Raw genomic sequence first — 23187 nt, 5'->3', positions numbered from 1 at the left:
ATTTGCAAATTTGAATAATTTCATATGCAAATTCCCTGCCAATATCAAATAAGCAAATTATCTCTTTCAAGAAATTTAATCTTTTTTGCACCATTGTCTCTCCATACATGAAAATCTTCCACATAGACTTATGTGAGATAGCCAATACTTTCTACTAGATTGAATTTCTTGAGCTATGTCTCACTTCCAGGTTTTCTGTGATTCTAGGCCCTCAACCAAAACCCAATAGGGTTTTCTCTCCCAAGTCCTCCTCTAAAATGACACCAACAGGTGCCATAGCTTATGGAAAGTGCCCTTTTTTTTGACGTATGATCTGGTTAAGCATATCTGTAGAAGGTGATCAGCAGTTCAAAGCATAGAAATCAGTAGAATATTTTGCTTCTTCTATTGCAATAGAACAGAAACTCTTTTAAGTGAAACATATCTATAGATCCCAAATTTCTTACTATTAGTTAAAATAATAAATTTAGAGTTCAGCTAACAGCTAAGATAATCTCTTGGTTTTTTCCATTCATGCTTCTGTTTGGGAAATACCACACTGACTTTTATAACCCATTTGCATTCTAATAATGTAGAAATTAGAAGGCAATAAAAGAAGAAATAGTGATATTCTTCTGCTACAGTATCTGTAGGCCGTTGCTTCAAATAAATAATTATTCTCTTTTACCTGTGGTTCATGGTATGTCCTTTTTCATAGTGAACCACAGAAAAGCACTTCACAGTTTCAGAAGAAAGATGGAAAGCTTTTGTGAAAATGCAGTGGACTTTTTGTCCTAAGAATCTGTTTGTTGAGTAAAACTCATGGAATGCTAGAACATTATTAAAAGGAAGCAAGAGAAGCATACTAGCTAATTGTTGCGGTAGGACTTGTTGAAATTCAAGAAAACCAGGAAAAAAATTAATATTATTCCTGCTGTGCCTGATTGTAGTTGTTCAGATTTAGCAGCAAAATATCAGGTCAATTAATCAAGTTAAAATATGTAAATCCAAGGGAGTAAAAAACCCAAACTTTGAGAATTATGTAAATGAGAGATAACAATCAGATTTAGGAAGGAATGATTGGAGAAGACATGCTATACATCTGGTGGCAGAATATGCAAGATATAGACTATCCTAAGAGTTAGGATGTATAGACAAAGATGAATAATATAACTTCAGTAACATAAAAAATCAAATAGCTGTACTTGTACTGTGAGAGAAGAGACACATTCCTCATTGCTAAAACTCATCAGAACTCACCCATGGTAACTGTTTCATAATGTACAGTCATAGGTAGGCTCATAAACTGGCTCAGCTAATGCTAGTATATGCAGCCAATGGTACCAAAATCTTGAGTGTCTGCAAAATCCAAACTATAAAATCAAATTAGAAGAGGATTTGCTTACAGTGATGTTGTTAACTGAGCATCTAGATGTCGTAATCTTGCAAGCCCACAAAAAGACAGAGGTGATCGAAGCAAATCAGAGCTTGAAATCAACCTGGGCCTTTCAGGAGACAGTCTCACTTCAAATGATTAAGAAAGAATGAGACCCTAAGGCTGTAATTTGATATTGTTCAAATGGATTCAGAGTTGCTCCTGCTTATAGCTGAGAACTAGGCTTGGGACTCACAGACCATAATATCATCTTGACAAACTGCTTTTGTGTAAACCACAAGAAAAAAATAACACAAAGCATTAAAAACATCTTATAGAGTAAGATGTAGGTTATTTTTATAGGTAAAAATAATTCTACCCATTGTTGTCACATATAGAAACTACAAATCAATTATAAGAATTTTTTTTTTTTCAAGGAGCACTGTTTAATTTTAATTACAAATGGAGACTTGGCAGAGCAAACTTTGCATATTTGTGGAAATCTGAGTTCTTTAAATGGAATTATATTTTTAATATGGAACTTTCATAAGCATCAGAAGAACCATATTGGTCTATGAATGTTAGCCAAGATGAAACAGACTGGTTTTCTCATTAATTAATCTTTTTATTTAATGAATAGCACTGGTGGTGGACTTAGAGAGTTTATCACAAAGAAACCTCAACACGGAAACACCAAGACAATGATGATCCTGCTCTCCTCTCTTTCTCATCAGTATACTGCCTATGAAAGGCTAATATAATTTCAGTACAGAATTTATGGAATCACAAGAGTGATGGGAGCATACACAAGACAGAAAAGAAAGATTTGAAGAGAACAGTAATTCTCCCCTAAATCCAAAGCTATTTCTCTTGAGAACAGTCATCTGAATATAATTTGGCTTCTCAAAAGAATTCTCTGCATATTGTTTTAACTTGTTTCATTTATATGGTGATAGACAGTAAAAAAAAAAGGAAAAGGTGGTACTGGTTAGTAAAATAAATATTCTACTCATATTTGAAATGTTTACTAAGGTTGCTCATAGTCAGTAAAGGTCAGTAAATAACTCATTTAGAGGGTAAGAATCAATGGCATGGCTCTTAAAAATGTTTCTATTAAAGGGACTGTAAAAGCTTTGGAAAATTTTGCTGACATATGCTGTCAGGAATCAACTTTACTATATTTAACTGCAATCTTGGCAGATGGTAGAAAATTCTTAAATCTGTCAAGCCAAATGACCTATGTGCCTACTTGATTCTCCTCTCTTACCAACCTCTCTGAAATTGTTCCACTTTTCTCTAAAAGCCTGCCCTAATTATTATAACTTGTATGAAATTTTGGAATTTATGGCCAAGAATATTCAAAGATGAGGTGCAACAGACTGTATGTGGACAGACAGGTTTTTCTGGGGATCCTTGGCAGGACATTACCAAGGGTCATGAGCAAGGGGTACCAGTCACACACAGAGAAATGTTTCTGAGCAAAATGTGCAAGTTCGTTTTGCCTGGAGAAGGAGGGAAGGGGAAAAGCACACCTTTACTATGTGTGGTTGTGTGAAGCAGACATCTGCAGAGTCTCTCTTCTTTTGTGTGTCAAGTAGCAGGTCTCACACAGACTTTAAGAATTCATCTGTTGGATTTGAATGGAATTCCCAAAGTCAGCCTCGCAATTTTACTTTCAGATCTTGAAGTGAATTGTGCAGCACTTCAAAATCCACCAAGTATTTAAACTAATGAAGACCAACTTTTTAAAGTAGGACGAAAAAGCCCACAAAATTAGAAAAAAATTATATATAAAAAAAAAAGCCCTTTATTTGCACAAGGAAAAGTAGTGGTGTTTAATTGAACAGCCCAGTAGAAGAAATTGCAGTTGGCTCAACAGGCCCTTGTACTGCAGGATTCAATAATATACTATAAATTGGAAGGGATTTTGAAAGTGACTGATGGGTAAGTGACTGATTAGGTGGAATTTTATCAATACCACTGGGAAAATAAGAAAATATACTCTTTATACCTCTGGTGATCATAAATAATTTGTTGGCTTGTTTTTGTTTTTTTTTTCTTTTGTAAAAGTCCAAGAGGCAAGCTTACACTGAAATGAGGAGGTAATTTTCTGAAGTCTCAGTAAGAACCAGAAAGGGCAAGTCATACTATAATTTTTGCCCTGATGTTATTGAAAGGTTTACAGAAACTTAAGCATATTTTCAAGAGCATTGTGACCTTTCTTGAAGCAATGCTAAATAAGTAATAATAAAATTTTTATTTAGAACCACCTCCCTTGGTGTTTTAAGATTCTGTTTTTCTCCAAGTATGTTTTTGTTACCATCAGTGGTGACAGCAAGGGATCCATAGCATTGGAACAAACATTACACAAGATCCTTGCAAAACAGATGCCTCTAGAATTTTTTTCCATCCTCTCATTATCATGGAAAGCAGTCCTTCAACGTCTTTGAAAGCCCTCCCAAAAATGTGCTTTGAGCTCATCTACTTGTGTCTGTGAGCCACCTGCATGTGCATCTGTGTAGGAAATGTTGGTCATAGTGGTCATCATTACCAATTGTTCTTCTGTTTTCCATTTCCAAGGACTTAATTGTGCACTATCTTCTCTTTCTGTTTACATTCCCTGCAAATATTTCGCTTCGTAATGCTAAAGTGAACAGTGAATACAGCTCCATATGATTAGTGGTGCTCCACACATTAGCTGTAATCTATTTAATTTAGTGACCTTACCTGTTTTTTTGAGTGGGATTTTATTTTTTTTTGTCAGGCTGCCTAATTATATTTCTGGATTAACATTAGAAATGCCCTTCAGGGTGATAGCTGAGGGATTTTTAGTCCTGCAATTTGTCTTTAACCCCGGCCATTATCAATGTGTTTACATTTTGAACTACTCTGCCTGAATGTGGGTGGGTTATCAGAGGATCCAGGGCAGTTTTAAGTACCATTACACCATATTGAATTACACTATATAATATAGTATTACGCTATATTACACTCTACACTGTTTTGTCTCATGCTATTCTGTACCGTGGCTAGATTTGACACTGCCTGTAAATGTTTAGGCAGCTGGTGGATCTAAGTTTGATAGCTGTTAAGGTTCTGTGGATACACAGAGATGAAATGGCCTTTACTGCCTCTAAATTAAAGAGAAGGAGGTGATGAAATGGCTGTGAAAATCCTAGTAGAAATCTGTTATCAGCAAGATTTTTGATGCCTCCGCAGACTTTCTAGTTTTGAAACTGCAGGTTTTGAATGTCTTTTGTGGTGTCCTAGCACTTTTTTTCTGATAAGTTTAAGGAATATATATATGGGAGGGAAAATTCCTCTTGTTAGCTCAAGTATTCTACCTTTTATGGTGGATTCAGATCTTCCTTCATCTTGTCTCACAGTCCTTTGTATATGGAGCAACGGAGTGTGGAACCAAAATCAAATGTTCTAATCAAATCAATGTTCTAATGGTTGAAATATCCTTGATAGAATTATAGAATGTGTTGCACACTGTGTCTGAACAAAATAGGATCACAGAAAAGAAGACAGGTCAACTTGTTGCTTGCTGCAGAAAATTGAGAGGAAATGGAAAAATGTTTATGCATGTAAGAGAAAGCAAGGGTTTCAGATTAAGAAGCTGGCAGAATCAGCAGAGAAAGAAGCCAAGAAAAACAGATGCCAGATCTAAATACCAATTCTGTAAGGATTGAATCACTTATTCAGCAGCCATACATTGACTGCCTACAATAATTGACATGAGTACAATGCTGTTGTCTGCTGGGGGAAGAGTTTTTGCAACGTCAGATTGAAATTATTCAGAGAGGTCAAAAATGGCTGTGAAATCAACCCTATTTTTTGTTCATACAGATACTATAATGATCCAGATGTCGGCCCTTCTACAAATCACTGAGCAACTCTCTGGGCTACAAACATCGTGTTCAAAACATATTTGACAACTTAGATTGATTACACATTGCTGTCTGATACTTTTAATGTGTGTGTGTGTCCAAATACACTTTCAAATATATTTGAAATATTCATTGTAATCATATTTTGACAACTTATGCTCTAATGATATAATATATTGCAGACTAAAAATATGGAATATTTTTGGACTAAAAATATAGAATTCTCAAGTTTGTGTTGCTTAATCCTATACGGTTTGGAATTTATTGAAAAAGCTATCGTTGATATGATAAGGCATTTGTGCAGGCTCAAATTTGTCAAAGTCTTCTCTCACTTTTGAGTTTGCTGTTAAATTTTGTAAAAGCCTAGCATGTAGGATGAAGGGACCTTGAGAGCCACCAAGTTCCTTTCGTTGCTCCCATACAGGACAAATTGTACAACAAACTTTCTGATAATGGTTTGTCTCATCTGTTTCTTAAATCCTCTAATGACAGAGACCCTGGTCACTTTCAGTAAATCAGTGATAAATGAAAAGAACACTGAGAAAAATGTACTTTCAGCTATCCAAGTTCCGTAGGTAAATAATTACTTAGAGAAGCCTTCACTGTATACTGCACACTTTTTTCATTGAACCATTTCCAGTCTTGCTGTACATGTAGATATATACAGAAAGAAAAGATAAATTTAGAGCACTCAACAGATACATGTTATTAAGCCATAGTATTGCACAAATTAGAAGGAAGAAATAATTCTCTTGATAGTAGTTGTTCTGGATGATGGTTTTTGAAGTAAGATTCTTTTTTCTGTTGGAGTTTGACATACTGAATAATGTTAATAAATGCTCCAAAGTTTTAGGTATATTTTATGTAAAAGTTTGTCTGTTTTTTTTTAAATGGAAGTGAAAATTGTTACAGCTATTATTCCATGTGGTGAACTTAACTGATTTTTATTAACAGTATGCTGGTTGGTATTACAAATTATTTGGAATCTTAATCATTTAGAAGTAAGCAAGGAAGTTGACAGCTCTGAGTTTCCATAATATATACAGTTGGATGCTGTCAGTAAAGAGGATGTAGTTTTATACAGCACTGTATAAAGCAAGGCTGCTTGTAAATTAGTAAATTAGTTATTAGTTATTTACTAATTTAAAATTAAATCATTCAACTCTTAAGAATTCAGGTGACACAAATGGAAACATCTTGCCTGCCACTCCAATGCTTAATGCTGAAAGCTGGGTTTGTTTTGGAACTAGTGTTGTAGCATTGTTACCAGAATGAGTAAGTATTTTCAGAGTTACCATATGGCAGTATCTTAATACCATAATAATTCTCTAACCTGGAAGAAGGAAATAAGTATGTTATCATATACATGAGTGGTAAATGTTTACTCTTAAAAAATGATCTGTTTACTAAATATTAAGTCATAAAAGTAAAATGTCAAATAAAATGAAGACATCTGCCTATTATAGATTAATAACTTTTCCTTGGTTGCGTCCTTAAATGTAAAGATAGTATACTGATCATTACACTAATTTAGCTACTTAGCTTGTGTATATTTGAAAACTTATCCTTACATTTTCACCTTAGTATGTTGATCTCTTCGGATTTAAATTGTTATGAAGGTGTTGCAGAATGTTTCCAGACAGTTATGTTTTAGCTGAGATGTGAATAAAATTCAGTGTAGGATAAAGTGATCCTGATGTTTAGTTTATAAAGTACATTAGAACTGGACAGGAAAAGAATTGGCAACAAGATTAGCTTGATGTGTATGGCCAGGAAGAGATTAAGTGTTGACCAAGGAAATGTCCTCTAAACTAGCCAGGTACAGCAGACTGGTTGCTGTTGGGAGATAGAACTATGGAAATAAAACGTTTGTTTTAAAATTAAGATTAAAATTTATTTTTAAAATTTTACCTGCAGAATTTTCCAGGGACCATGAAATATTTAAAATATTCCTCTACTTTGTGCTGTCTTTGTAGAGATTGACAAGTTTGTCTTAGTTACCTATCTAAAGTTTATTCTAAACAATGCAAAGAACAGGATTAAAAAGAGAATTTGAATCCAAGAAAAACTGTTCACAAATGAAAGCTGATACCTGACTGGAAAAGTACTGCCAATTTTCAGTCTACAGGTAGAAGACAAAAAAAAAGGAGAACAGAAGGTTATTTCAGCTCAATTGTAAAACTCAATGCATATAGATCAGAAAGTCTTAGAAACTGAGAGTGGTAGGAATAATAGAAGTGAAAAACTGTCAGAAGAAACAGGGGGAGGAAATAGGGTCACAATAGAGGTTGTGGATAATACACACAAAATGTGATAAATATCCCTTAAGAAATCAGTAGGAATAGAAATAAAGCTAGCAGGTTATTAAAAAGGTTTTCAGAATTCATGGATTAGTTATTTAGACTATATTACATTCACAGAGTCAAATAAATTTGAGGACACACTTAGTTTCCCTTGGAGACATCAATGAGTGACAGCAGTTATAGAACCTAATGCGCTTTTAACAGCTGAAGTGGCTCAAGCCAAAGGCCGAGTTGTGTTCTGTATCCCTCAACATCCACAAGTGAATGGCTTGAAAAAGGAAGAGCAGGACAAGGTTATAAAATGACACTTCTGTGTAATGCTAATTTCACGCTCCAGCTATTTTCACATTGAAAATCTCCTGAGTCTATGTGGTCCTATTAATTTGCAACCCACCACGAATTTCTCTTCCATAAACCTTTTCAGTCTCCCGATCCACCAACCTACATGAACTTCTTGGATCCACATTAGTCTTTACAAGGTCTTTTGCACCTACTTTTCTCTGTCTTGAAATGTGTTCCTCCTGGCTTAATTTGACACTTCTTGTTTCCTGCCTTGGAAAATAGAGTAAACAATTTCTGTCCATCTTACTTTATGCCACTTGCAGTTTTATTTTCCTCTATCATTTCTCCATTCATTTTTTTCTTTTCCGCAAGGAAAATGACAAGTCAGCTTCATGGGTCAGAATACAGAAATCGCAGACACATTTTCTAATTAAATAAAAACATGTATATAAAGTGCTAAAGTTTTCTAATGTCTGGGAAACCTTAAAAGTATAATTAATTGTATGGTGTGATTACCAATTTAGCACTCACCAAATAGAATAATTGGAGAGAGATGTGACAAATTCATAGAGATCAATATACTTCTGTTGATTTTATTTAGAGTTGTTATTTCTGTTGATTTTGAGTAGAGTTTTATGTGATTATTTATGTTCCTCTACCATGCAAGAATTGAGTAAGTGATTAGGAGTGCTTTCTCTTTATCTCTGTTTTCCTTTGATGTTACATGGTTCAGCCAGTGCCACAGAACAGGTTAAGTACAGAGGCGGTTGATTGTTAAACTAATCAAATTTCTCATCAGATAAACTGGAAAATTTTGTGTTTAATATTCCTGCTCTTCTGAACCATTCATAAGAGGTTTGTTGTTATCAGAATTTTCCTTATTTTCTGCTTTTTGTCCATTCACGGCAGACCAGTCATTTTTTTCTCTCTGTTTTACAAAATCTCAACTCCTTTTTTTCATACATTTTCACTCTTGTTGGTCTAAGCCTGTTTTAGTGACTTTCCCCCATGCTATTTAAGACCATCATTATCCCCTCTCAGAATGATTCTGAAGAAAAGTTGCACCTCCTGTCATAGCACTATGGGAGGCAATTTACAATGCCTGCCATTTGTCACTCCAAAATCAGTTTTAGAAGAAATTCTGAGAGAAGAACTTGACACTGAAAACCCTCTTACCAGCTAAAAAAAATTTCTCTTATCACTACTGAAGTCCCTTAGCTAACTGAGGGAAAACTACGGCAAGTAGTTATTCAAAGACATGATAATTTGTGTTTCAAGACCAAATTCTAAATGCATTCAGTTTCCTATTTCTTCTGAATGCCCTTTCTTGACTAGTGATATTTTTGGGGTTAAGTAATTATTATTTTAAAGATTTGAAATATCATTCTTCTTTCTCATATCTTTCCTCTTCTCATGAAAACTAGTGAAGGGATTGTTTTAAATTGACAAGATTCCTTCATTGATAAAAAAGCTCCAGCCTCTAGCTGGCTTGGAGCTTGCTGCTCACAAAATCTTAGTCTTTGAGAGGCTTCTAGGAAGGTTTGATACTGCTACTCTCATTTTTCAAAGGCAGTGCTCTAAAGAAAAGTAGTCTTAATTTTTCTCTCTGAGGTGGCACTGTCTGCCTTCTAACCCCAGCTCCCCATGCAAACAACCTTACTCATTTCCATCTGGGGACAAATATTTCTAGTCAACAGACACATCAAATCTTCTTCTTCCCTTTTCCTTTTCTTCCTTCCTACAAGAGACATAAAGAGCTGCAATGAAAAATAAATGCATGAATAAATAAGCATTCAGAGGACCCAGCAACAAATCACCCTGAAGGAAAGCAATACAGAGAAGGAAGCTGTAAAGAACCATCATGTTTATCAGCAGGCAGTGATGAGGGGAAAAAATAACTTGTTCGAGGTAGTCACCCCTGGCAAGTACATGGTAAGGACATCTGGATACACATTGTTAGTTTGCTTCTGTGATTGTTCCTTATGGAGGCTGAGTTCACAGATGACCAGTTTATTGACCAACCTCCATTATACACCTTCTGATATTTAACCTTGTATAACGCCAGTAACTCTCTTGAGAAATTATAGAGACATTGTAGCTGGATGAAAAGAACTACTCTTTTCTCCGCTGAGTTATTATAACTGAATGTAAGGAAACAAGAACCCAGAACCTGAGACATCTCTTTGTGTGATCTAGAGCTGAGTGGTCTAACATTCTGACATTGATGAAGGAGGAGTTTGACCATTTCACTGCTGACAGAATGGGAATTAGCTCAATCCGAGATTACACTTGAATGCAAATTACTCCACTGCTCAAACAATGCCTACATTTTCCCAGAATGAACCAGGCAGGAAGATATACTTTATTAAGTGTCTCATACATGACTTTGAGTCACTTGCCTCTGAGATCCAACAATCCACTCAAGAACCATAGACACAACCAGAAAGGATTTGTTTAAATTGAAAGAAAAGTCAGACACGTCATCACAGGCATTCTGCATCTAAAAATATGGGAGAAGACTGTAATTTTTTTCTTATTTTTTTCATTCTTCTTTTCCAGAACAAAGGAAGGTGTGATGGGTTGGTCCCAGCTTGCAGCCTATGTCACACTCAGCTGTTCTCTCACTTCTGCTCCTCAGTATGACAGAGGAAGAAGAGGAAGAACAAGAATGAGAAAAATTTTGGATCAATATGGAGTCAGCAAAACAGACTTTATTTGTGGTGAATAAATTTATTTCCAATGAAAATATGGAATTACTTATTTGGGTATTGGAAGGAGAAGAACAAAAAACCACTCATTTACATACTTAGAGAAAACACCTTTCCTCCCTTTGTTTTTCTGCTCAGCTTCACTCCAAATTCCTCTTTCCTCCTTGTTATTGCCATAGGTTACACTCAGTCCCTACAGTGAGGCAATGCACCATGCAAGGCTGGGGAATGTGTGAGTGTGTGTATGTGAGTGGTATGGTCAGTACATAGTGGATTCCTCCTGCCACTCCTTACTTTTCACTTTTTTCTCTGCTCTTATTTGTACCAGTGCAGCAGAGAAAATTACCTGACATTGGATTGAATTAGCTTGACTTATTAATTTTTTTTTAAATGAATATGTCTTACAGTATGTGAATACTTAGAATTCCAGCCTGGTACTTCTGCAATAAAAATCAACAGGATGTGGTTCACACAGGAACCAGCTATTTTTAGGTAAGACTCCTGAAGTGGGATATAATTTTAAGTCTTCTCTGCATTTTTATTTCTGAAGCTGCTTGCTAGGCTTGAATGATACATGATTAATAATTGAGCACATCATATTTATACATTCCTTTACAATAGATGTATGAGAAGAAACCAGAAAATTAAGGGGGCAGGAGGAGGAAAAGGCAAAAATATGCTTCTATGATAGATCCTGCCTGAAAGACATGAGCCTGTAGTGATGGTAACTTTTATTCCAAGCTACATGTGTTCATTTTTATGTATTACTTTCTACATTCCTTCATTTTCACACATGTCCCATTTTCTCTTGCTCAAATGAATCAGTAGAAAGATTGTTGTAATTGCATTAGGATTAAGACTAGGCTGGTTATTTCTCCTAAAATATGTGCTATTTAATGAGGATAGAAGTCAGTTTAAAAAAAAATACATGGTATGTTTCTCCTAAATAGGGTTCTATGTAGCAGAATGACCCAATATCTTCGGCTAAATTGACATTTTTTGTTGGTATGTAACAATTATCTGCTTGTACTTCCAACCAGAGCAAAATAATATTGTCAATCACCTTCATTACAATATCTTATTAATTTTAAAATAAAAGTCTCAGTTAACTCCGCATTAAACTGCTAGTACTAATGCTAATGCTCTACTTGTGGTATATTGAGGTAACTACCACAGCTACCTTTCTTCCCACTAAGAATTGCTGGCAGTAATTTGATGATAAACGACCAAAATCTTCCTTTTGAAATTTAAAAACTCCCACAGAAAAGGCTATGAAAAAAAACATACTGTTTTTTACAGTTATTCAAAAGGAAATAGGAGCTATAGTGTAAAAAAATTGAAAATTTTTAAACAAGACTTTGTTTCAAGTTTAAAAAAGCATAATACAGCATTGCACTCTTAGCAATTACCATGGTCCTTTCTGTGTTCTCAGTCAGAAAAATCTCTGAAATCTCTGCACTGTCCATTTTTGCAGAATTTAATGAGGTCCACCTTATTCAGGATCTAGTGTTCAGTGGTAGCCATATCTATGTGCTTCTCAGAGAGAAGCAGAACTATTCTCCTGGAATAATTTGCACATGGAATTATATGTCTAAGGGTAATTTTATTCCTCACCAGTATTAGGTGTTTAATTTTGAAACACTAAGATTTATATTCACAGAATCATAGAATAATTTAGTTTGGGAAGGTCCTTTAAGATCATCAAGTCCAACCATTAACCTAACAAGTCAAGTCCACTACTAAATCACATTCCTAAATGACAAATCTAAATGTCTTTTAAATACCTCTAGGGATGGTGACTCAACCACTTCTCTGTGCAGCCTGTTCCAGTGTTTGAAAACCCTTTTGGTGAAATAATTTTTCCTACTATCCAGCCTAAACCTCCCCCAGCAGAAATTGAGGTAATTTCCTCTCATTTTCTTGCTTATAACTTGGTAGAAGAGACAGACCCCTACCTCACTGCAGCCTCCTTTCAGGTGCCTGTAGAGAGTGATCAGATCACCCCTGAGCCTCCTTTTCTCCAGGCTAAACAACAGCAACTCCTTCAGCCGCTCCTCATCAGACCTGTGCTCCAGACCCTTCACCAGCTCCGTTGCCCTTCCCTGGAAAAGTTCCAGCACCTCAATATCCTTCTTGTAGTGAGGAGCCCAGAACTGAACACAGAGATTTGAGTTGAGGCCTCACCAGTGCCAAGTACAGGGGGATGAACAGCTCCTTAGTCCTGCTTGCTACGCAAACACATGAGCCTTTTAAAAAAATTATTTTACTGCATCTTCAGGTTTTGTTATTATCTTAAGTGTCCAGTTTCACTTAGAATTTTACTATCTATCTTTAGTACTCATATAGTGACTTCTTGGGATATAGTGGTTTCAGCCATCATAGCTTCATTTTGTGTTTGCACTTTGCATATTCTGGCATCAGTGTTGTCAGGAATAATGAGTCTAAACCTGCAGGTAGTTTTCTTCAGCAGCATATAACACAAACATATGTCATGTCATTTCATTACGTTCACAGTTTATTATGTAGCTTGTTTCATATATGTCAAAATATATTTTCTGCTTGTTTGCCCATTAACCACTACAATGGTGTCTTCATTGATTCTGACACATTGAGCACATTCGTCTTTCTCTGGAATATCTACAGTTAGTAGAGAAACAAATTATTGCACTGTTAGGAACTTTGTGTTCATCAGCAGATCTTGTGTCAGCTTCCTGAATGGTGTTCCTTTGAAATCCCTCCCCTGATGGCTGGGTTGCTTTTTTATTTTTGAGGGCCAGAGATGGCTGTAATTGTTTTAAAACATTTCTGTCACTCCACTTGTTTGTTACCATCTTACAGCTAGAAGTCAGAGCCTTCAAAGATGACCTGGTGAAACAGATTCTTCTCATCCACTTCACCAATGTTGCACAGCTTAATACCTTAAATTGTTGAAACAGAATAGGGACTACAGTAGAGCAATCCACAAGAAAATGAGGACAAATAGGATATTTTAGAATTTTGTAACAGAAATGTTTCAAGTAGATCTTTCTTTTTGGCATATATAAGGGCAAATATTTCTGAGCAGTGTCTTGAATATGACTTGCAAATAACAAACTCATCTTACAGTATAGTATTATGTATTTCTTTTCCTAATGAAAATCTGATTGTAATCTTCTGGTGAATATACTTGAAGGCCCACATACTTCCATACCACTGCTGTGTTTTTTTTCTGTGCTACATACTTCTGAGGACTACCAAAAACATAGTCTGATGAAAAAAAATGGGCTAATAAGAAAAAAATCACTGCATATATATTTCCAGAATAGAACTGACATTATTGCTGACAACTACTGACCAGTAGGAAAAGTGTGAAGAAAACAAAGGTCGTCCATCTGCTTCATCCATCTGCTGAGGAAAGTAACTGTGTTACCATTAGCAGGTCTGCCTCTATAATTCTGTGTTTTATGTATGCATTTTCTTGACAAAAGTCTTAAATACCTTTATTGTTTACCTTTATAGATAACTGCGCTAAATAGTGCTTAATTTACCAAATTGCAAGCAGCTCTAAGTTTTCTATTTTTTTAAACAAAATGCATAATAGAGCATAATTCCCAGACTTCTCCTTCAATTTCCTACTATAAATCAGTGACTATTTAAAGTGTCTGATAAAAGAGTTTCATTTAATATTAGATATACTTGATAATTAATATTTAATACTTTTTAATGAGGATTTTGGCACAATGTATAATTTGGTTAATCTTTTTATTTTTTTATATTCTATTTCAATGTTGACATACCTTTCAAAATTGAAAGAAATAAAGTTGGGATGTAAACTTCAGGTCAAACAGTACTCTCCAAATCCATCTGTGGAGGTTACTGTTGACTTCTATGTTAGTTTTGTTGGACTTCTATATTAGAAGTCAATCACAAACACAGAATGTAAGGGAGACTCCCGAGGAATTTTGTTTAATATTTGTTATTTTTCAATATTCTATATTTTATTTGTCCTATGGGTTGGGATCTTTAGAAAGGAAAGAACTTTTCTAGTACAAAAATCCTGTTCAGATGTAGGAGCAGCCTCTATCTAGCAGCTCCAGGCATGAAGATTTCTAGAATCCAGACAATGCCAGATATTCTGCCCTTGTGCCCAGTGCTCATGTGTAAACTCAGTAGGTCCTGTGGTTTGCACAAGAATGACAACAGTATAGTGTTCATTATTTCTGCTGCTGCATGTGCATTGTAAGTTCTTTCAAAGTTTACTCCCTTGCTAAGTCTAAGAAGTATACTGGAAAAGCTAAAGGTAAAGATCAGATCACTATCACCAGAATCACCCCAAGAGCTTTCTTCTGGTCACCTCCTTTCGCCAGCACTTTCATTCCAGGTCAGAAAACTCCACATGAGGAGGGTTTTTTATTTTGTTTTTGGTTTTTGGTTTTTTTTTGTTTGTTTGTTTGTTTGTTTTTGTTTGGTCGGTTGGTTGGTTGGTTTTGTTGTTGTTGTTTTGTTTGGTTTTTTAGTTTTAATTTTTTTTGTTTTTTAAATTTTTTCCCCCATTAACGCAAATAGTTCTGACATATAAACAGATTTAAAATACTGCTGGGAGACCTTTTAAACCTGTTCTGTTATCTTGAATGTTGGGAACTATTTAAAAATAAAACCCCAACAAACTATCTACAATGCTGATAATTATGTAAACATTGCCTTACCTTTTAAAACAAAGTTAAGTAAGTGATACAAAAAGATTTTTCTGTTAAAAATAGTAAAAAAAAAGTTGCAACTATAGAAAATTGTTATTCTTTAATGTATATTAATCTCCTGAGTACCCTCACAATTAATAGTCAGAGGTAGGAGAGAGATGGAGAAAGGGAGACAGTTCAGAGGCTCTTCAGGGTTGCCATTGTGTAGTAGTACAAGGGAGACAAAACCTTCCCCTGTTCAAAGCCCTAATTGCAAGACCTTTTTCATATCTGTGGGGAGAGTAGTAGTTTTGACAGAAAAAAATTGCATTTTGCTAAAGAAATTGAATTCAATTTCATTGTGTTTCACCTTGTTGCAAAGTTGAACTATCACTGTTATTTTTTACAGAAGTGATTTGGTTTGTTAGTCCCTGTGAAGGTTCTTCATTGCTGGCTCTTGTAGGGAAACAGAAAGAAGCACACCTCTGTTTTCTCTCTTACACAGGATTTCAACTAGTGGGTGGAAAAACTAGGAATCACTTTCCCCTGTCTTTTTTTCAGTGCTTAGCGCCATTGAGCAGATGAAATATATGAACAAAAATAATATCTTGTGCCCGAATCACCAAAGAAAAAGACATTAAGGTGGTTTAGTAAACATGTTGACATTTATTTTTAATAAAGTGTGGATTCCTTCTTTTCTATTATGATGAAAAAACAACATTTTGAAAACCTGAACCAAGGCTTGTTAACACCCAAAAACTAAAGTGTATTATAGATAATCAGAAAAATTGGTTTTTTTAAGTATGGTTGCCAATGATTTAAAGGGTCTTTAAAATAGTTTGGTATTGAAGACAATTAGCAGCAATGAACATAATCTTCTATCAGAAGTAGCATAAGAAATTATTATCTCCTTCTTTCTCAGTTTTATATACAAGGATACCATATATAATATATATAACTTTTCTTAAAAATCTAAACTCCATATAATTTAAAAGGTTATACTTATACAAGTCATTCTAATAAGGGATTTGCTTCTTCAAAGATTTAAATGAAATGGTTTATTTTAAGCAGCTAGTTGTCAGATGCAATCTTCTCTCTTGTTTTTCAAGTTCATGACATACAAAACCAAGAGAGGAATTAACAGTCTATTATGCACATTTTGGCTTCCTTATGAGCTGTCACTCAGTAAATAGTCTCATATACACATAAGACCTCTTTCTGTTCTGTAACATCAATGTAAAGGAGCATGTCAATAATTGAAAAATTCTTTTGCTCCCATCTGAAGTCTATCTCTACTATCAGCATGATAGAGTTGGAAATCAAATTTTACATATATATGCATATATATATATCTCTGTGTGTGTGCAAATCAAGATATTTTGAGGTGATAGGACACTGTAAACAGTGAGAGTTTCGATTGTTGTTGAATGAAAAGATTGTTTTTCTCCCCCTAGATTTTTCATAACAAAGGTGACATTATTTTGTCATCTGTTACCTTGTAAGGAGTAATAAGATATACAGTATTGTCTTGGGTTTTAGATTGAAATGTTGGCAAAAAAAGAATAGACAAAAAACGGCGAAACTAAATAAGACTGCAATTAAACTTGACTCTCAGGGAAGCACACTTTTGTTTCTTTGCAAGTATCTGCACCAATTGATTGTAATGCATTGCTATAGACAAATTTAACTTTTTTCTTGTATTATTTGGATGTATAGCACTAGAAAAACTACGCATAATCCTTCAACCATGTAAATATATGTGCAAACTATATGACTGTAAAATCAAATCAATATTTAGGAAGCTCAGAACAAAAGACTGAAGGCATTTATGGTGAGTTGCATTAATCAATTTACTGTGTGCTTAGCATTGTTTAGCTGAGCTAATCATGGAAGATTAACCTTTAAAAATTTGTATTACGAAGTATGATTATCCCATTCTTGGTTCCTAATTCTTTTAGCTCTGTAAACAACATTTGACATTTACCAATAGTAATGTCATGGACAAATGTTCTCATACCCTGCAAATGACAAATGTTTGAATTCTTTTCTTTTTTTTTTTTTTTGAGGAAGGAATTCACAACTGACAAAAGTGTTAGTTTTGGGGGTTTTTGGGGGTAGGTTTTTTTCTTTTTAATAATAACTTAAATGATGACATCAATCAAGATCATTAGAAGTTGAAGATCATTGGAAGTTACATGTTTAACACTGAAAAATATTAGCTGAGCATTCAGATTTTTGCACTGGTCACTGTTTCCTCATTTTATTTGAAAGAAGAAAAAGTACTTTAAAGAATGAGTGCAAAAAAACTGGTTCTAGGGAATGTTTTGATCTTGAATCATGGTTGCACTGAATTACATGAAAAAGTATGAACTTCCAAACAGTCCTATTGCTTTTGCCATTGTATCTCATGTTTATACCTACTTCTGATATTTGCCTTCAGGTAGTGGTGTAATATAAATATTCAGTATTGAGAATGAAAAAGAAATAACAATTACTCCTGATAGATTCAGTGTTTACCATTAAAATTTTCTAATACTATTCTTAATAGGAGCTCTGAGGAACTTTTAATCTTAAATTAGTCTGCCAAGCTTTTTTAAATTTATGGTCTGAGCCCTCCTCACACTACACAAATTTCTTTGAAAAGTCTACCAAATACAATTAACAAAGAGAAGTTCAAACACGTTTTGCAGAAACTTCTACGCAGGAAGTTCAACATCGTAAAAGAATACTGGTAACCCATTGAAAAGGAGAATTTTTGAGACAGGCTCTGTTGCAGTACTAATCCCTCATAGTAGTACCAAAATGCCACAGATCTTTTTTGCATGTAGTACAAAGGCTGTCATTGACATGTCATGGGGCTGGAACATGTTTCTTTTAGCCTGATGATACATCAAGTCTCAAAGTGTGTGAGTGGAGATGGCATATACCTTGAAATAAAAAAGTGTTTCGTACTCACCCATGTTTACTCTCCTATTTAAAAAAAAAAACCCGTTGGAACGATCTGAAGAAAGTCAAACATGCAATGAGACTTTGGGGACACAAATTGAGAAGCATGAGTCGTAAAAGAACACCTCAAAACTGGACCCTTTTTGTAAAAATATTAAAGACATTGAGTTGAGAGATGTTACCACTGCTAGGTGTAAATTGCCCTTCTAGATACCCAACTCAACAGGGAGCTTTTCAGGATATAATCAAGCCACTTTTTAAATCTATTTGTGTTAAATCCAAACTAGAACTGCACCAGGCAGAAAATTACAGTAGTTTCCTATGCCAAACATTATTCATAGCAAAATTCTTACAAAAAAGGGGAGCTACTGTATCTTAACTTCCATTTTGAGAAATCCTAGGAGCTCCAGGCAGATTTTTGATTTGAAGAATAGCTGTTAAGACACAGTATTGAATTTAGAAATGCAATTGCTCCTGTTAGGACATGTTGCTGCTACATCCACACAGATGGGCAGAAACTAAAGCTGTGCTCTAGATCTGCAACTAGAAGGGCTGGATCTGTCTTATCTGAAGAATTTGGGTGTGTTGTCTTGAGAGGGGAAGGAGGACAATTGCTGTGTCCCCTCAGAATCTCATGCAAAATTTAAAGGCTTTCCAAAAGTCCTAGAGACTTGTCTTTTTTTTGCTAACACAATTGAACAATAGCAGATCACAATATGGGAATGTCTTCTGGCTTGCATCACACTCATCCAAGTGGTCTAGAATTCTGCTTTTAATTTCAGCTGGTTCTTTAATCTGAATTCCTAGTACATGGTGATTTATATCCAAGCAGCTAACAGCATAAAGCAAAACACAATATCAGTTTAACGTAGTAGCAACTTTAGCAATGTGAGGGTAAACTGCTCTGTCATATGCCATTTGTCATGATAGATAGTCTCTATGACTGTGCATACATGGAATATTCATACAACATATATGGATACAGTAAACAAATGAAACACGTGACATTAAGCATTTGGTTCCAGTTAAAACTGAAGTTTCCAAGCTCCAGCCAGGACATTCTCACATCATCCAGTCATAGATATCCATTTCAAAGGGAAAATGTAGATTTTTCACCAGAGCTCTCAAACTTTGGGTCCACAGGTGCTTTCAGAAAGTGAGACTTCAAAAAAGCTCTGACCCTTGACTTTTTTTTCCTCTTTTGAGTCCTTTCTGATCCACAATATCACGTTTGATTCAGAACATTTTAATGGGGACAGTTTTTAATTTCTTTGTCAACAGGCAGATAAACTGATAACTCTGGACAAAAACTTTCTCATTATACAACATTCCAAGTGGGTCATACATTTTATGCTGAAATAAAAAAAAATTTACTTTTTTCTCCTGATGGTTACTCCTAATTTGTCTGTATCAGGCCAAACTTCTACTCTCTTTATTCCTGCTAAGACTTGTCTAAAACCAAAGAAAGATTGACCATTCCCAGTCAAGCTCATACTAAGAATGTATGGGAAATTAGATCTGCACAAATATATTATCCTCTTCTGAAGCATTAGTTTTACAAAACATTGATTCTGTGCCTTTATTTGTTCTTTATCCTTTGAAAGTAATGAGGGAAGACTTATGAGCATTTTGAAATAAAATGCTAGGCCTGTAGACCACTGACTAGTGAGATATTAAACATAATTTTAAAATTCTTCTACAGTACTTACAAAGTGAGGAGAAATCACACAGCTGACCACACTGCAGCAACTTAATGCTGCTATAAATACATCATAATAAGCATGTGGTGTATGTGATTGTCTGTGCTGATAAATGAAAGGGTGTGAATTTTTCAGCATCAGTGGAAAGACGGGAAAAAGAAAAAAACCTTCCTGATTGCAGCTGCAAATGGTAGCAATTTTTCCTTCCTGTATTAATGAATGTAATTCATGGAATGCATATTACATCATTCAACAGCAAAATTCTCACATTCAGTTCACAGACAAAAAGTATTTTAATTAAGAATATCAATGAGTAATGACAATCCACTTCCAGAAAAAGCAAAGAAAGACACTTCTTTGGCCATGTAGAAGGAGTTGTGATGCAAATATATTTTATCAGTGTAATAAATTCACTTTCCTAAAACTCTTTACCAAAAGAACATCCTTAAAGAAATGTTGTGGTTTACTTGTCTGTTTTCTGTTTCTAACCTTCCTTTACATGCAGTCTTTGACTGCAAACCAAAACCATATTTTACAGTCTCTAGTGATTGAATCACTTCATCTTCTATAAACATCACAAGTTCAAAGAGCTTTCAGCATCTGAACTCCAACACAACATACAAACTAAAATAATGCATTGTCTAGAGACCATAACAAATTTTAATGTGCATTTACAGAGTAAACAGAGGGCTGAAGGGGGTCAAACCAGTCAAAGTGAATATATGCATTACAAAATCCACACATTACTGAATTACAAACTAAAAAGTGATCTTTTGTCAAAAAAGGAAATAAAGATGTTTCTTGGTGGCACGACATAGAGATAATATTAAAAACTGGCTTGGCATGAGGACCAAAGTATGTCTACTCTGAAGTAATATCACACAGACTGTAAGCAATTTACAGAATTTAAGTCAGTTTTGCATATACAAGAGTTGCAAAATTAGAGAAAACACACTGAAATATAGAACACACACACAAAAAAAAAGGATGTATATATATAAACCTCCACACAGTCATCAGGGGTTGGCCTAAGTTGGTAGTTGCCACCATCAAACAAGAAACAAACAAAAAGACAGGGAAAAAAACCTCACAGGGGAAAAAGAGTAGTATATTAAAAAGCAAAGAGGAAAAAAAAATCTCAAAAGAAAAATATCCTCGTATGTTTTTCAGAAACAACATCCCCTAGTCTGCTGAGCTGCTTTGTAGAATGTATTTTCCCCTTCCTATTCCTCATGCAAAAAAAAAAAAAAAAAAAAAGGAAAAAAAAAGAGAAAGAAAAAAGGCTTTTTGATAAAGTTTGTGTGTATTTTATTTATGGTAAATCACTATGGTTTGTTTCATTATTTGGCCTCTTTTTGCTTCCAGGCAGGAACGGTTCTTTCAGCGTAGGAAACCAAATGTCATCCATGGTTAACTCTGTAATACTGAGGACTTGCAGGCCAACCCCTGAGAAGTCAAGGATGAGGCTCCTCCTTGCCGAAAGAAAAGGAAACTAGGTCTTGCTGTTACAAAACGTTTGATTACATCACACCAGTTCTCTTCAAATAAAATATCAGTGATACGCCAAAGAAAATAAAATATATCAAGAAAACATGTGTTATCCTCTTCTTTCTTATAATATTTATTTTATTTTATTTTATTTTATTTATTTAGTAATTTTGTTTGTACTTCCTGAAGAAGGTGCTCCTTGTGTAGAGATTTAGAGTACATTGGGTGCAGAATGGTGGTTGGAGGTTAGGGTCAACTTTGCTGTCCGCTCCGTGGATTTTACAGGCGATTTGCTCTTTGCTTTAAGAAGAGAAAGTGATATTGGAAAAAGTCAGCACTTTTAGATTAAAGCAAAGCACCCTTCACAAAGCCACAAACAAGAAGCAGGACAGAAAGTCCATGGCTTGTAGCTATCCTCGCACCTGCGGAAGAAGTTATAAGATATTCGCTCATCTTGCAGATTTCCAATGCTCCTTATAAGGCTGTTTTAAACATAGACATTTATTTATTTAATTAGCTTGCCAGGTTGGCTCTGGTGCCCATGAATGTCTTGGCATGCACTGCAAATAACAACACATACAAAGTATTTCAGTCCCAGGGAGGTTTTTTCTCTTTTTTTGCTTTGTTTTTTTTTTTTTTTGGTCTGTCTTTTTAAACAGTATTACCCAGTGAAACCATATACCAAGAGGAACAAAGCCAAACACCTTTCACTTTACAGTGTTCTTTACAGAATCATCACATCATTAACTGCTAACAAAAAGTAATCTAGTGGCTAAAGAGTGTTTTCTTGTAAACCGGAGGAGATACAGGCAAATGGCTATGCTATATACAAGGGGGAAACAGATTGCCAAAATGTTTGGACTATTTATCTTTTGAGAAATTATATTTTCCCAGACTTTGTTTTATTTTTAAAAAGCTATGAAAACAGTGGTCCATATAATTATTTCTAAACCCACAACTTTGTATTTAGTATGCTAGTAGAATAAAACCATTCGGGGCTAGACTAATTAAACTGAAATGCTCACACACCAAGGACATGAGTATTTAGATGTCTTACATGCCAAGTCTCAATGCTTGATAACTCCCTGTACCATCTAGAATTACATTCAGAATTTGAAACTAATTACTTGAGGTCAAAATTATAAATGTAATTTGGTAGGACTGTAAGTAGGATTTCAGATTATAATAGGTTGATACATGATTAATAGATTTTATATCTGTGTTGTATAGTTGAAAAGGATAAATATTATTAATGGTTAGAGGCATCCATCTATAACAAGCTAACAATGGTGTTATAAGCAGTCCTTGATAATGCTGGACTTGCAATAAATGGTTATTTTAAAAAAAACATCTATTAATCATGTATATGACACTCTTGTAAAAAACTTAATATTAAACTGAAAGACGGATTTCATTGCAGCCCAAAAAGCACATTTATCTTATCATAAAAAATATACACAATGAAAGCAAAAAGAACTCCAGGCAAGTGTTTGTTTTTAAAGTTTTCAGATGTAACAGCATTCTCTGTATCTGCTAACTCTAAGTGTAGCAACAAGTATTTCTATTCCTGTCTAGTAAATTTTTCCATTTTGAAATGGGGATTAAACTAAATCCCAGATTTTAGATAAACACTGCTTACTTTGGTAAATACATGGTGTGAGATGTTACGTATATAGTGGTTGCCATAAAACACTCAGTCCTCTGTCACATACACAAGACTCTAAGCAATAGTGGTATTTCAATTATACACATGTGAATAGGATCTCTAAATGAATACTAACTTTTAAATGAAAACATATCTCAAAGACATTGCTAACTTTTTTCTAAGGGAAGTCCAAGAAAACTCTGAGCTTAGTTT

General features: G+C 34.7%; 1 protein-coding gene across 4 annotated transcripts in view; it reads right to left on the bottom strand.

Annotated features, from left to right (window-relative positions):
• Positions 1-1228: 1228 nt before the first annotated feature.
• The window catches only part of VSTM2A (V-set and transmembrane domain containing 2A), a 43746-nt gene continuing 21787 nt past the window's right edge, over positions 1229-23187 (bottom strand). Inside the window, exon 5 of one of the 4 annotated variants that reach the window (XM_085052232.1) lies at positions 1229-9570. In XM_085052232.1, coding sequence (XP_084908358.1) covers positions 9461-9570 — 110 coding nt within the window. In that variant the 3' untranslated portion in view covers positions 1229-9460. The other 3 variants (XM_085052230.1, XM_085052229.1, XM_085052231.1) reach the window with 3 other exon arrangements.

The sequence above is a fragment of the Lichenostomus cassidix genome, chromosome 2 (genome assembly GCF_008360975.1).
Source record: "Lichenostomus cassidix isolate B80296 chromosome 2, HeHo_3.0, whole genome shotgun sequence".
Taxonomy (NCBI): domain Eukaryota; kingdom Metazoa; phylum Chordata; class Aves; order Passeriformes; family Meliphagidae; genus Lichenostomus; species Lichenostomus cassidix.
The sequence above is the reverse complement of the archived record's forward strand: the minus strand, read 5'-3'. Positions and strand labels throughout refer to the sequence as shown.